The sequence below is a fragment of the Lissotriton helveticus genome, chromosome 10 (assembly GCF_964261635.1).
Source record: "Lissotriton helveticus chromosome 10, aLisHel1.1, whole genome shotgun sequence".
Taxonomy (NCBI): domain Eukaryota; kingdom Metazoa; phylum Chordata; class Amphibia; order Caudata; family Salamandridae; genus Lissotriton; species Lissotriton helveticus.
This window is the reverse complement of record NC_136071.1, coordinates 202,039,000-202,055,072: the sequence shown is the minus strand read 5'-3', so window position 1 is coordinate 202,055,072 and position 16,073 is coordinate 202,039,000. Positions and strand designations below refer to the sequence as shown.

General features: G+C 47.1%; 1 protein-coding gene and 1 long non-coding RNA gene across 5 annotated transcripts in view; one reads left to right on the top strand and one right to left on the bottom strand.

The window, feature by feature from the left end:
- Nucleotides 1-16,073, bottom strand: part of DAGLB (diacylglycerol lipase beta) — a 254,600-nt gene that overhangs the window by 68,991 nt on the left and 169,536 nt on the right. Inside the window, exon 14 of one of the 2 annotated variants that reach the window (XM_078665137.1) lies at nt 6,922-7,175. The exons of the other annotated variant lie outside the window; for it this stretch is intronic. Coding sequence (XP_078521263.1) covers nt 6,922-7,175 — 254 coding nt within the window. The remainder of the gene's footprint in view (nt 1-6,921; nt 7,176-16,073) is intronic. 2 annotated transcript variants of the gene reach the window in all.
- LOC144786152 (uncharacterized) overlaps nt 1-16,073 on the top strand; it is a 166,638-nt gene that overhangs the window by 74,638 nt on the left and 75,927 nt on the right. The window lies entirely within an intron of this gene.

Here is a 16,073-nt window from a genome sequence, read left to right as displayed (position 1 = left end):
CGGTACACTGCCAGTGGGTTTCGTCGCCGACAAGGATGCTTTGAGCGGTCCCTCGGATCCGACGTCCTCGCGGGCCTTGTGCGGTTTGGGCGCGGAAACCTTCTTCGGGTCCTCCGAATCTTGAGGCCGGGGCGCCGACTTCTTGGGCGTAGCCTCTTTGGAGCCGACCTTGGCGGGCTTGGACGGCGCCGGAGCCGTTGATCCGAGCCGACCATCTTTCTTGGGGGCCCTTTCCTCGGGCGTCGGCTTCGATTTCGGAGCATCGGAATCGACCGACTTCCTCGGCTTCTGCGGACCGGAGGTCGACGGAGTCGACGGGGTGACGGGCACCGACTTCTTCACAGGCACGGCAGCCATTTTAGGAACACTCGAGTCCTTTGGTTTCAGTTTCGTTTTCGGGTCGGCCATTTTAGGTGTTGACGACCCCGACGGTTTCAGTTTCGGTTTCGAAACATCGTGCCCAGCAAGTGAGTCCGAAGCCGGGCCCGAAGGCGGGGCTGTGGCTTGCGGCAACGGGTCCAGGGTAAGGCCGACAGGCGATCCCGTGTCCCGGTCGTCCTCGAAACTGTCGGGGCAGAGCTCGTCCGCAGAGCTGTCCGCCGCGGCCCCATAAATTTCATCGTCGTCTCCTACCTCTTCGACGTATTCGAGGACCTGACCCGCGACTCCGTCGTCGTCTCCCGGATCCGCCTCGACCTCCGACCGTGAGGGGGAGATTTGTAGAAGGTGACCCTGGACCTCTTCTTCCGGGTCGCCGAAGATGTTCTCCGGATCCGGGGCCGCTTGCCTAGCTTCCAAGCGCACCGCGCGCCGAAGCTTGAGAGTTTTCTTGGAGCGGAACTGTGCACAGGCCTTGCACTTGCCGTCGTCGTGGTCCGGTGAAAGGCACTTGTTACACACAGGGTGTAGATCGATGTGTGGGTACTTAGACCCACAGAGCGGGCAGTACTTGAACGGGCTCCGCTCCATGTCCGTAAAGGCTTGCTGTCGTGTCGCGATGAGAAGGCCTCAAAGTTTAGAAAGCGAAGAAAACTCCGCTTATTCCGGCTTCAAGAGACGGAAGACTCGAGACCGAGCGCAGACAATACCGACGCAAGAAAATCGAGGCCTTTTGGCCGGTAAAAGATAGTTTTACTTGGTTCCGACAGTAAGACGTCGAAACCACATCCGAACCCAATGGCGGAAAAAAACAATCTGGGGATGGAGCCGATGCCCATGCGCACTGTAGTCCAGGGGAGGAGCCACCTATCTCAGGATACTTCGAAGACTCTTCCAGGACAACAATGTGCAATCATCCGAGCCCAACACTAGGCGGCGATCTAATGCTAAGATATGAATTTAGCAGCCCACATGCCTCGAACACTGAATTGCCTAATGTCAAGAAATGTAATTGTTTGGCTTCCCGAATGATGGATATAAATCACTGGGTATGTAGCACTCAACAAGAACCATCAGTGCCGTAGGTGAGAAAGGCATTAGGCACCGGGAGATACCCTGGCTCCCTCTATGGGTTGGGGACTTTAAATAGTTGTAAGGTCCTTCCAAACTTGATAAAAACATGGAAGAAGCTAATCAACACATAGGCTGACAGAAAGAGCTCATCTTGGAAAACACCTTTGTATGTCTCTGCAATATTGCAAGCCTATCCCATGTTATGGTGTGAAGACTACATTGACTGCATACGATCACAGTTGTGGCCCATTCCTGCTAGGCATGATAGGCCCTCCCACACATGTGGTGTACCATTGTAATGAAAAGAAGAATGTGAATACAGGATGGTAGATTTGACTGAAAGCTCCAGAGTTTTCTGTCACATTAATGGTAAAAAATATTATTTTTCACAGATACGTTAGGATTTTCAGAGCATCCTTGAGGGGGGGGGGGCATGGGGGAACATGTGGAATCCATGCAAGCCACACCACCGTGAATTCCCTGGGATTTCTAGATTTCATAAATGTCTAGGATTGCTAGGATTTCCTGGTTGTTGACTGACCCCAGACCAAAATACTGCAGCCATTCACCATGAAAAGTGAGAGCAAACAGGATTTATTAAGCACACAGTTGACGTCTAAGGGGCATTATGGGCAAGAAAACATACAGCTATCCACACACGTGACTTCACTCTGGATTAACCTGCATTTCCAGCTTTCACAAAAGCGAATGGTTGATAGGGTTTAAGTGGTGCCAGCTGACTCCGTGCCAAAATACTGCTGCCATTCACATGGATACAAAGGAAATCTGAGCTTTTTGGGCATAGTTCTGCCGTTTGCATGACCTTCTGTATAATAAAACGTGGTTGGATCCATGCAAGCCACACCAATCTCGGAGGACATCCGGCAAGATTTTTATTAGACGGATGGTTGTGACCGTTAGCGTTCAGAAGCCTGCCGCTTGAGTAGAAAATGTCCCCGAGCAGCAGCAAAATCAGCTCAAGTAGCTGCTCCCTGTGGCACACTGCGTGGTGCTGTTCATGCTGATTTTTCAGTGCAGAATGTGCTTCCGGTGCTAAATCACAGTGCAACTTGCCTAGTTACGCCCAGTGGCGGAACTCAGTGGAATTTCGCAGAGTTTTTATGTAACTCAGCAGAGTCAAATGTTGCCAGTTCCGTTTTCTGCCTCACATAAGTAACCTAGATCCTGAAACTTAGATTCTCGGGTTCATCTGAAAAGTACCTAGATTTGCTACAAACTCTTGTTTTACATTAGATTTTCAAGGTGAAAACCTTGTTTCAAGTATGAGCTTTCACCACTAAAAATCTCTACTACTTGATGCCAAAGATTCGTTTATTTGGGAAGTCTTTGCGCAATCCGCAAAGGTATACGCAGCCAAAGGTTTAAAATGAAAATGTTCTACTTTTAGCTTCAGTCTTTCCAAGGAAAGATACAAACCCAATGCTGTTACTTTAACTTGTTCTATTGACCAAAACTTTAAACTTGTTTTGCATTTTCCACTTATGAACTTAGATTATTTGGGTCTATGCAGGACACTGCACTGCCCCAAACAGGATGAAAAGAACCTGTTATTTAAACACTCTCTCATAGATGTCCTTCGGTAACGTACACAGCACCATTTAAATTGTGATTGTTTTGATTCATGGAACACTCTTAGCCGGGGATATTGAAGCAAAACAAGCATGTGGCTCTGACCAATTGTTCATACCTTACTTCTGCATTACGTTTAGGCTTAATACACTTGTTAAAGGGCTACTCAGGTAGAGATGTGGATGATCGTTGGTTCTGGGATACAGATGAACAAGTGACTTACCTTCGGTAACGGTAACAATATATCTGTAAGAAACATAGGTTATTTATAGATTCCTTACCTTAGAATTACCCCAGGCGTCAGACTGGATCCGGAAAGTTTTTCATCAGCAGTACCCCTGCATGTCAAAAGGTGGCATAGGTCAGCTCCGCGTTCGTCATTGGCGTCGTGGTCGCCGGGATGAAGTTGCGGTAGGTACTTAGGCGCCGCTCTCGCGCGCTGACATCAGTTCTGAACACGACTTTCCACGCCAGAAGCACAGAGCCATGCAAGATACTTACCACGCGTGTACAAAACTAGGGCCTGAAAGGAATACCTTAACCTAGAAGTCAGTTCACAGAACGGGGAGGCTGGGTGGGGCGGTAACGAATCTATAACTAACCTATGTTTCTTACAGATATATCGTTACCGAAGGTAAGTAACTTGTTCATCTGAAAGAAACAGTTAGTTATAGATTCTTTACCTTAGAACAGACACCCCAACAATACCAACCCCGGAGGTTGGTCTGCAGACCAAGTTCACACAGAAAGTCCTGGAGAACAGAACAGCCAAAGAAGCCGTCTCTCCGGAATTGGCTGTCCAGGCAGTAGTGTTTTGTGAACGTGTGCAGCGATGCCCACATAGCTGCCTGACAAATGTCATTGAGGGGGGACCTCTCGTCCCAAAGCAGTAGTAGCTGCCGTCGCCCTGGTGGAATGGGTGCGCAGCCCCACTGGAGGCTCCTTCTTTGCCACAGAATAGCACCCTTCAATGCACAAAACGACCCACCTAGAGATGGTCTGGGCACGGCCCGACCTTTTTTGGCACCCACGTAGCCAACAAAGAGCTGGTCATCCACCCGGAATTGCTTTGTGCGATCTAAATAAAATGAAGGCGCACATGGACGTGGAGCCTCTCTTCCTCTTTGGAAGGATGCGGGAAGAAGGTGAGCAAAGTGATTGTCTGTCCAATATGGAAAGGAGTAACCAGAAAGAAGGGTAGAAAGGGGATCCACAGCCTTTGCTGCACAACATGCCACAAATGTGTTCCATCTACAGGCGTATACCGTCTTAGTGGAGGGACGCCTGGCTGCCAAGATAACATCACAGACTTCGGGAGGCAGGTCAAACAACGTCAACTGCCGCCGCTCAATCTCCACGCAAGGAGGTGGAGACAGGACAGGTTCGGGTGGAGGACCGTCCCCTGCTGCTGCGAAAGAAGATCCTCCAGAAGAGGCAGTCTGATCGGAGGATCGATGGCCATGTGTAGCAGCTCAGGATACCAGACTCTTCGTGCCCAATCCGGAGCCACCAGAATGACTTGGGCCCGGTCGTGCCTGATCTTCTTCAGCACTCCGGGCAGAAGTGGTATAGGCGGAAAGAAGACCGTAACTCCACTCGCGACGAAAAGCGTCGCCTAGCGAGTGCCGGCTTGGAAATTCCAACGCGCAGAATTGCTGACATTGCGTGTTCTCTTTGGTGGCGAATAGATCTAACCAAGGCTCTCCACAATATTGTGAGACCTTGCACCACCTCCGAGTAAAGACGCCATTCATGATCCATCATGCACCTGCAGCTGAGTTCGTCCGCCCTGGCGTTCAGTGAACCTGCCAGGTGTTGAACCACCAGGGATATGCCCTGATGTTCCAGCCATGTCCAGAGGCGGAGGGCCTCAACCCCACCCAGCATCGTTTGTTGCAGTATCACATGGCTGTGGTGTTGTCTGTGAACACCTGCACTAGTGAGTCGGCAGCATCCAGCCCACAGCGGATGGTAAACTTTACTGAGTCTCTCCCTTTGGCAACTGCACAGGAGAGTAAGGCCCAGGCCTCCTTGGGGCACTGAGGCAGCACTTGCGCCACCGTATCCCTCACGGAGTGGGTATAATGACCCAACAAACATGCAGAGTTTACCGACCACAGTCCCAAGCTGGAGGACGAACACATCTAATTCCCAAGATGGTCCAGCTTTTGGAGTACCTTTCAGGTGGTGTGTTTGGGAATGCACCTTTGGAGTTAGAAGCTTGTACCACCAAGCTCTCAGGGGTGGGGTGTTGGGAGAGGAAAGATGGGTCGCCCAGAGCCGGGCGGTGGCATCAGGCAATCGTCCTATCCACAGGAGCCCCTGTGTTGGGCCAGGACCAGGTGCCCAAAAGGATGTCAGTGAGGGCTTCATTAAACGGTAGCAGGGGCTCCGAAGAGCTCGCCGCCGGTTGAAGCACCTCTGTCAGGAGGTTAGTCCTGACTGCGACTGTAGGTAGCTTGAGGTGGGGAGCGTCAGCCACACTACGCAACACCACGGTGTAAGACGCTCACTCCTCCGTAGCCACGGTAGGAGGAGACAACATGCAAAGGTCTGGTGAGGTATCGAGGCCACTGCCTTCACAAAGTTCCTCTCTCCAGTCCGGGTAATAGCCTAACTGGTCAGTTAGAGGGACACCAGACCCCTCCCAGTCCTCCTCTCCCTCTCCTGGCTGCCAAGCTGGTCTAAAAGAGCCAGGGTAGAACAAGGGCACAAAAGTACCGGTCTGGCTCCATGTCTACATCAAGGTAGAGACCAGGATCGGCGTCGGCTGGGGACACAGCCGACACCAGTTGCGGATGTGGTGCCGGTGGAATCGGCGCCAGGGGAGGTGTGACAAGGTCAACCAGCGCCGAACCGGATCCAGGCCTGGATCCAAGGGGACCCTGCGGCGCAGGGGCTGAAGCAGCCGGCATCGAAGGCCCAGGGCCCCCAGCAAAGTCTGCGGTGCCGAAGGTGCGCCGGCGGAGTCAGGCTGCCCAAAGATGTAATGTATCACTTCGTAAAATTGACGAAGCTGGAAAGGGGGTCACTCCGGGTCCCGGGAAGGCAGGAGTCGACCCTTCAGGCTCCGCACGCGGGAGGGGCACCAGCCGCATCCCTCAACGCGTTGGGTGATGAACAAGGAGAAGTCGAAGAGCGACAATATTTCTTCGACTTCTTCTTGTGCTTCAACTTACCTGACCCCGAGTGCGAAGACTTGGAAGATGAATGATGGAGGTGGCTCCACGACCGGTCCCTCGACGTCCCGCGCGTCAGGGACCTTGAACGGCGTGGAGCAGACTGTCGGGCTTTGAGAAGCTTTAGGGACCGCTCGCGCAAAGACTTCGGATTCATGGTCTGGCTGTCAGAGCACGACTTGGGGTCATGGTCACGCTCCAGGTAGAACAGGCACACGCGGTGTGGATCATTCACCGACATTAGTCGGTTACAGGAACCTCAAGCCTTGAAGCCGGGCATCCCTGACGTGCACCAGGAGTTGAGGACTAGAAAACGGTGTCGACAACAGTCAGCAAAACAGTCAGTCAAAAAGTGACTAGGTACCGCTCTCTCCGGATCTGCGCTGGCTAGCGCGGAAAAAGAAAGAACTGATGTCAGCGCATGAGGGCGTCGTCTAAGTAGCTACCCCAACGTCATCCTGGCAACCACGACGCAAACAACGCGCAGGGGTACTGCTGACAAAAAACTTTCTGGATCCAGTCTGACGCCTGGGGGTAATTCTAATGTAAGGAATCTATAACTAACTGTTTCTTTCAGATAACATTTTCTAAGGTAAGTCAGGCTCACTGAGCACCATATCTTAGGAGTCCCATTGCAATACCTAGACTGATCTTGTGATTTTTGATTTGCCTACATTTTTAAGGCTATCCATGTCATTACCTTCCAGAATTTCTTTCTTCTACAATATGGATGATTCTTCCTGGGAGATACAGCATGGGATACTGAGATGGAGAATTCAGTGGTGGTGTGTCGACCAGAGTACTGTAAGAAGGTGATCGCTGAGTCAGCAAGCTCTGCTCAGCAAGAAGAGGTTGGGCTAATGCAGCTTGGGCTCGGCCATCCAATTCCGTTGGAAAGTCATCAGGTGTTCCCCCAAAAACTTCATACCAGCATCCTCGCAGCAGGATTTTATACTAAGAAATAAATAAAAAAGTAAAAATATAACATTAGTTTATATTCGCTGATAGTTTGTTTACTACTTTTTTTTTTAATTGACATTTTCAATTAACAAACCAGATGCCAGTTCACATGTTCAAATTATGCTATAGCACAGAAGACATAAAGAAATCATTAACCATCATGGTCTTATTACATCGATATGCAGTAGTACTATCCATTACAGTATACACATATTAGGTATCAATCAATTGAAACACCTAGGTATAATGGCGGAGTCCAGACCCTATCCGCAATTCTCCTTCACTTTGACATAGCAAAAAAGAAAAAACAATATCACAGGTTAGACATCCCCAGTTTGAACAGAAGTGATCGCAAGCTCCCCATCATCAGTCGTCCGCTCCCCAACCCAGGTAATGAATGGCTCCCATGTGTCACGGGGTTTCGAAGTGGGTGGCTTCCTCCTTCTCCCCAAGTGGACTGCGATTTGACGCTTGGCAAACAATAGCAGTAGCGCATGTAATTTACGTTTCTTGACATGTGTTTCCTTAACATACCCTAACAGACCTAATAAAGGGGAGGGTGTCAGGGACATACCAAGGATCTGATTTATTGAAGTGAAAATCTGTGTCCAATATGCAGTGAGCTAAGAACACTCCCATGCCATATGCAGGAAGGAAGAGGGAGTAGCTCTACAGCAACACTCATCATCTCTCAGCCCCATTCGGTGCGAACCCATTGGCGTTCTGTAAAATCTATGGAGGAACTTAAAATGGATCAAGCGGAGATTATAATTGGGGGACAGCTCAGTTAGTTGACAACAACAATATGCTCATTGATCTTCAGTCAGTGGGGGAAGGAGTTCTTCGTTCCACTTCCGTAATGCTCCAGGCCTCGTCACAGGGATAGTCTGTTTACTACTTTAGTTTTCAGATTCACTGATGAAATGCTACAGGTCTAAAATAAGACTATGGATTGCTGGTATAAATGGGCTACCGTTAGACATCCTCCTGACATGTGACTGATACAGCCTACATTTATCAGCTTTTTGAGGGTACTATGGAATATGTGGCTGACTGGTTAGTGCCCTACAGCCCTTTTAAAGCGTCTAGAATAAATGCCACTTACAAATGTTCATTGCATGCAGGACTCAGAGGTGAGCCTAGCATGTAATAGATTCTGTCCCAGAGTGACTTCACCTCAGTCATATGGGCGTTCAGGAAGATGGCATATAGGGGCTAAACCTGGCTCTCTTTCTCTCCCCAACCTCTTGCCTCATAAACCAGTGTACTCCTAGCAGAGCTATACAGTGGTAGTACTCAATATTTAAAAGGGGTGTTGCAAAGTGTGTCTGAGGATCAAAGAGTTTCTAAGACAAACACAGTTTTCATATCGAACCAAAATGGATTTATCCTTGTTACGCGAGTCCCGGGGGTGTACAAGTAAACATAAGCTTTTCAAACAACCTCTGAATAACTGCTCACCTCGGAGAATGTGAGCCTCATAAATCAATGGCCAGGAGAAATTATGTGAAGAGAAGGAATTTCTATATTTAGTTGTTGTGTTAAAAATGTTTTTTAATGCAGAACCTGCCGAACAAAGTGACGGTTATCAAGGCTTTAAAGTAATTAGTTTCAACCTAAATCAGGCATTGATTCATCGGACAAATTATATATCTAACCACAACATGAAGACACATATTTTCTTAATTCAGGATGATTGATGGATGGAGATGGATAAGGATGGTGTCTGGCCCAAATTCGTTTAGATCAGTCAGCAGTTTTGGAGAAAGTTGACCATTCCATCTTAGAAAAAAGATTGGATATAATAAGGATCAAAGCTTAGGCATTAGAATGGATAAATTTCTTCTTGGCCCAGAGAAGGCACAAAGGTTTGCACCACCTGTATTGTGTTCAGTTCCATGAAAATTCAGATGCAGGTTAATACAGTTCAACATCCATGTCCTCGTTTTGACAAATCTTTCGGGGAACTGAACTATATGTTATTTGGTAAGCTTAAAGAGGGGTGTTAGGTGAAATGCCACTATTTTGTATATTTTAAAATTAAGGAATGCTTTTGCCTTTCTTAGATTTACATAGTGGTCGCTAATTGCAACAAATAATGGGGGCGTTTTACAGTCCTTGACATTTGACATATTGAATAAGTGGTAAGTATGCCTTCCTACCACCTCGGTGTAACAGTTTTTGGAAAATGAAAAAATAATTTGTAAAATATGAACAAATTCCTGTATTTGTAATATATGCTGTATGTGTGACTGCAATTTCAGAACTGCTTAATTGGAATTGGTTGTGTAACTATCCACTGTGGGGTTGCGAGGACCATGTGTGGAATACCATCAATGGGTTACTCTTGGTTGATCGAGTGTGAGGAGTTGTATTATGGTGCTTTGGCTTTTACATATATTAGTGTCCTAGACACATTATTTGAAAAATATTTGTATTTCTGACTGCATATTCTACATAGAACTGGCCTTGATTCCTCTTGTTATGGTGAAGTGTTGTGGTATTGTGAACTAGACCTGAGAGATTATACAGTGTAGAAAAGGAAAGGTGAGTAAAATTTCAATACCCCAAAATATGTCTATGTTCAGTGGCCTTTGGTCGAATTTAGAAGATTGGCCTAATGCTGACATGGATATACCATTGATTCAGAGCCATGATGAAATGTCTTCTTTCAGCAGTATAGAATTTTTAATCTATAAATCACACTAAAGTAGTCTAATTATTTTTAAAACAATGAATTGATATTATACACTAAGGCCATCTGTGAGCATAGTTTTCAGATGATGTAATAATTAAAATATGAGTTCTCGAATGTTTCCTTATACTGTTGTCTTAGAGGAAAATGAATGAGCCTTTTGATGAAATGATTCTTATTAACATTGAAAAGTAATTGTTCTGTTTTTGGAATAATATATTTTTGTTTTGCAAATGTCATAAATGGATGTAATACATTGAGGTTAAATGATTATTTGATGTAAATAACCTTTACAATACACATTTCATGAATATGCCTCTATTTTCACTTTGATGGGTTGTTTTGGTAATATCTCGAATGCATTATGACTTTAAGCAATGAAAATTTAACAAAAATAGGAGGTAGCACCTCTGACCTTAAATTTGTCCAAGAAGATGTTTCATAGAGGTCTAAAACGTCTACATATACAACAAGCATTTACAATGCAATGGTCTCGTCTTTGTTAAAGTTAGAGCTATTGGCATTGCTAATGACATTTTTTATGTTTATGTTTTTGTTTTAAAACATATAAATAAATGGCATTGTCATTTACAATGCCAATAGCTTAATCTCTCGCAAATGCGAGACCTATTGCATTTGCACCCACACAGAGAGCCCCACACACACAGAGCCCACACACACATACACAGAGCCCCACACACACATACACAGAGCCCCACACACACATACACAGAGCCCCACACACACATACACAGAGCCCCACACACACATACACAGAGCCCCCCATACACACACACTGAGCCCCATACACACACACTGAGCCCCATACACACACACTGAGCCCCATACACACACACAGAGCCCCATACACACACACACAGAGCCCCATACACACACACAGCCCCATACACACACCCAGAGCCCCATACACACACCCAGAGCCCCATACACACACACTGAGCCCCATACACACACACTGAACCCCATACACACACACAGAGCCCCATACACACACACAGAGCCCCATACACACACACAGAGCCCCATACACACACACAGAGCCCCATACACACACACAGAGCCCGATACACACACACAGAGCCCCACACACACACACAGAGCCCCCCCCACACACACACACAGAGCACCACACACACACACACACAGACCACCACACACACACACAGAGCACCACACACACACAGAGCACCACACACACATACACAGAGCACCACACACACATACACAGAGCCCCAGAGCATAATTCCAAGAGCCAGCAAAGGCTCGAAGCATAGGAACCAGGGAAGTTGTCACTCCAGGCAAGCAATGTCTGTGAGGGTGTGTGAGGGTGTGTGAGGGTGTGAGAGGCTGTGAGAGTGTGTGAGAGGGTGAGTGAGGGTGTGTGAGGATGAGAGGGTGGGTGAGGGTGAGCGACCATTCCCGACCGGTCCTCGAGTGTGCTTCTGTCCACAGATCACACAGCACGTCCGTCTGCTCCCCTCCCCCACAGGGCTGTTACCTGCTCTAGCGGACAGGCTGGCCTTTGTAGAGCCTAATCTGCATTCTCCCTGCCCTGCCGGCAGCTTCCCGGGAGGAGGGGCTGGGGTGGCCACCGTGCACACAGCCGGGTCCTGCATTGCATCCAGCCTGACCAGGGGCCGGAGCCTCAGCAGTGAACATGCGGTGACCAGGCGGCCGGGAGCCCCACCATTGCCTCAAACGGCACATTGCATCACAGCCTCCAGCCTGCCCTGAACTCTCACCCGGCGCCGCCCCTGCCTGCTGGGGCTTCGTGGCGCATGTTAGAGCGCGAACTTGCCCCTGTGCAGAGAGGAGCCTGCCGACCTGTACTGTGTACCAGCTGGAGGCGTCCAGGCGCTAAACTAGTGCCAGCGGCCCAGGGGAGACGCTAACCAGCACCTACAGGCCAACGAGCCTGGACGAGGCGCTAAGGAGTGACTTATCCACGGCAGTGGAACCAGCTGAGGGGGTAAACTAGTGCCACTGAGCCTCTCGAAGCACTAACAACCCCCATTCTATAACAAACCAGAGCCAATTAAAAACATGCCCAGTGGAGCCGGCGATGAAAGAGTGGCACGGAGGACTCTGCTAGCGCCAAGAAGTGCCCAACAGAACCAACCGGCCGCTGACAGAGGTAGTGGCGCGGAGAGTAAGGCGGCGTGCCGAACTTTGGCTTCCGGTGCTCCTCCCGGGCTGCAGCGGTGACATGCGGGACAATGAGGGGTAGGTTCCCTCCAGTTTACCGCATGCGGGGTGGCACCCGCTAAAGAAATAGAGTGGCCATGACGCGGGGTGGCACCCACTAGCAATAGTAAATTAGAGGCGGCCATGATGCTCGCCAGGTTCTTAGTACGGCAGCCCCAGCAGCACAGGGCCGTCCGATCTGCGGGCACTCCAGCAAAGTGATCGGCCTTCCTGTGACACACCGATCTCCGCTCAACAGCCGTCCCGCAGTCGGCTTCCGGTCACTGGCCCTCGCAATCCCAGCTCTGTGGCGGCTGTGGGCAGTTCCGGTTCCCTCAACTTCACCCACCTGCGCCAATGTATCTTTGACCGTGCAATCACTGGAGGTCGGGTTCCAGTATCGCCGGTGGTTCCGCCTAACGATCCTTACGCCGCGTTGCAACACCTCTACTCGATTTTTAATGCCGCCACCGCCGCCATCTTAAAGTGCCCTGCCTCAGCCAGGTCGGCACTTCAGACCCGCAATGGTGGCCGTTCCCGGGCTCCAGAGCCCCCACAGATCGCTGCACAGTTGTGGAGGCAGCAAATGGATTCTTGGGGCGAGGAGCGAGGAGGTTTCTTGATTCGAGGAGCGCTCCGGTGAGAGCAACACTGCAACAGTCCGTTTCCACACGTGAACCTCGGACCACGCCATGCCTTGTTTTTCCGAGGTCCAGCAAAAATGGATCGGAGAAACGGCCAGTCATTTTCAGACTGGGGGGCGTGTTTTTCTTTCTCCCCTCTTCCCATTGACTAGAATGTAAACAGCGGGCGTGTTTTGACTTGTTGTTGTTTACATTCCAGCCAATGGGAAGAGGAGAGAAAGAAGAGAAAAAAACACGCCCCTCAATCCGAAAAGGACGGGGCTAAAATTGACAAACAAACCTCTTCTCCAATGGCTGGCTGCCGTTTAGGAAGCCAGCCAATGGAGAAGAGGGGCAAGTTTCAGCCCCATACTAGGATACATAAAATCTCGCCAGCGAGACTGCGCAAGCGCAGCCTACGCTAGCCGAGACCTAAAAATGATTAAAAAATGGTTTGTATTTTCTCTCTACAGTAGTTTCTGTATTTAGGGTACTGGGTGATGTCTGGCTTTTATTTGTGGATTGCTGTTTGATGACTAACATATTTTTCTATATTTGTACCTTTTACGTTTTGTAAGTGCTTCTATGCTCTCAATGACTATTACTGAATTATATATTTAGGTCAGAAAATGTATTGAATAAATGATATCTTTTAATATATTGTTGTAAATTCGATAAAAGTGCTCTCAGCCCATGGTCTTACTGAGGTAATATTATCTTACTAGCTTACCCGTCGCGCGTTGCTGCGATCTCCGAAGAAAGGAAATTCAAGGAAACTCGTTATGATAACATTCAATTTACATTGTGTCATTTTTATTGAAACTTATTCATTTTAATATGGAAAACATTTCAAAGTGTCGTTTTAATTCTATTTATTTATTCGAGTGCTTGTGGATACACGATTTTTTGTTTTTCCGTTTGGTGCGTACATCAGAATTCGAAAGATTATCAGGGCCCTGGGGGGCTGATATTTAAAAGAATGTTATGCCAGAAACCTTCGCGGGAGTGTACTCAACAACTTCCTAAAGTTTCCTGATGATCGGATGAATGGTGTTTTAATTCTATTTATTTATTCGAGTGCTTGTGGATACACGATTTTTTGTTTTTCCGTCTGGGGCGTACATCAGTATTCGAAAGATTATGAGGGCCGGGGGGGGGGGCGATATTTAACAAATAATTATGCCAGAAACCTTCGTGGGAGTGTACTCAACAACTTCCCAAAGTTTCATGGCAAATTTTTGTTTCTCCGTCTTGTGCGTACATCAGTATTCTAAAGATTATGAGGGCCCTGGGGGGAGGATATTTAAAAAAGAATTATGCCAGAAACCTTTGCGGGAGTGTACTCAACTTCCCAAAGTTTAATGGCGATCGGATGAATTGTGTTTTAATTCTATTTATTTATTTGAGTGCTTGTGGATACACGATTTTTTTTCCCGTCTGGTGCATACATCAGTATTGGAAAGATTATGAGGGCCCTGGGGGGCCGATATTTAAACAAAATGTATGCCAGAAACATTCGCGGGAGTGTACTCAACAACTTCCCAAAGTTTCATGGCGATCGGATGAATGGTGTAGTAATGCATAAAGGACAAACAGACAGACATACATTCGTTTTTATATATATAGATTAGGACTTCTAAGCATGCTCTGTTAAAATGGATTTAAAATTTGGCACAAACATTACAAATTAATATCGTTAATGACCCCCTCAAGGGTTATTATTTGTTGTATATGATTTTGAGTCGGTCACATGTCTGCCCAGTAACTCAAATATTAGTAATCCTGGTACAGTAAGTCATATGTGGCGAACATCTTAGAAAGGCCAGCTGGGTGTGGGAAGAATCGTTCACATTCATATGCAGTATTGCAATTGAAGGGGCGACAGAGTAGGGACAAAGTCAGTCATTTCCCAAGCACTCTCATTCATGTGACTTAATCTTCCCCAGCCTTATTGCATCACATGATGAATATTAAGTATGCACTGATTTCACAAATTTAAATTTATTAACATACACACACACATATAAACAAACGTGTATCTTTTGGATTGCTGAATCGAGGGAGGCCCAACAAAATAAAGAAGCTGTGATCCTGCAGCCCTCATGGGCGTGCTCTCTTCCCTTTGGGAGTGGTTGTTTTTATGGAAATGGGGACAGACAGACAGACCCCCCCCCCTTGGTGTAATATTTATATTATTTCTCCTATTAAGGTGATTCAATCATTCTGCATCAAATTATGAAACAATGCTGATGATTCCCAAGTGGCCTTACATGACACTCATTCAAACCAGGACTGCGAGTTGGAAAGCTATGGAAGGTTGGATGTGTAGAAAAAGATTGGAAGTTAAAAGAAGTGAAATCAGATAATTTGGTTATATGGCGCAAGATGAATGCTTTCCCAGTGCGATCTAGATGCTTATATGGGAGAGAACCCTACTCAAGGTTTTCTAGAGGCATTTTTCTGAATGGAAAAATAATTGGTGCTCACAAAATTCTATTGGAACCACCTTAGCTACTAAGTAAAGCATGGTCTGAGCTTTTCCACTCAGGAGGTAGTAGTCTGCAGTAAATGGGATTGAAAACTCACAAATACAACAGGTCATGGGATGTTTCCAGAAAATATTAAACAGTGTCTCTTTTAGCAGTGATGGGAGATTTTCATACCGCTACTGTCTTCTCAGGTCCAAGAAACCAAGTTGAGGGCATTAGTTTTCACTGACAAGATCACATGTGGCATTACCAATGAGTTCATTGAGAACATAATTATTATTATGGATACTTATGACTTCACAAAATGGTACCACTAGAACATCAGTATACATTATACCATTTTTTAAGTTACAATCTGACTAAATGTATCATCTCATTCCTCCAACAAGTGCTACCAGGAGTGTAAACTATATTGTTGGAAAATTCAAGTCAACCCTGATGTAGCGAGACAAACATCAGGACTGACTATATTTTTCCACAAACTGTCTTACTTTTGTTTAGACAGACCAGTTTGCTCACAGAGGGCATCCATCTGAATGGCTGAATTCCCTTCCCACTTTACTTCCATACAAGTAAGAAATATGTTACTTACCCTATAAACATCTGTTTGTGGCATGATGATGACTGGGTTAAACACTGTTAGTTCTGAGCATCATCCTCTGCACCGAAGAACTTAATATGAAAACATCTGGATTGCTGATGTGCAGCGTACTATAAACTTCTGTGAATTGTGAAAAATAATTCGAATTACAAACTGTGTGCTTCATGTCCTAGATGGCAAAGATTCTGGAATGGCCTGTGCTAGGTTTTTACCTTAGAGATGGGGCAAAATCATGGCCACCGAGAGAAAACAGTCTGTCCCCCTAACTGATGCTGTCTG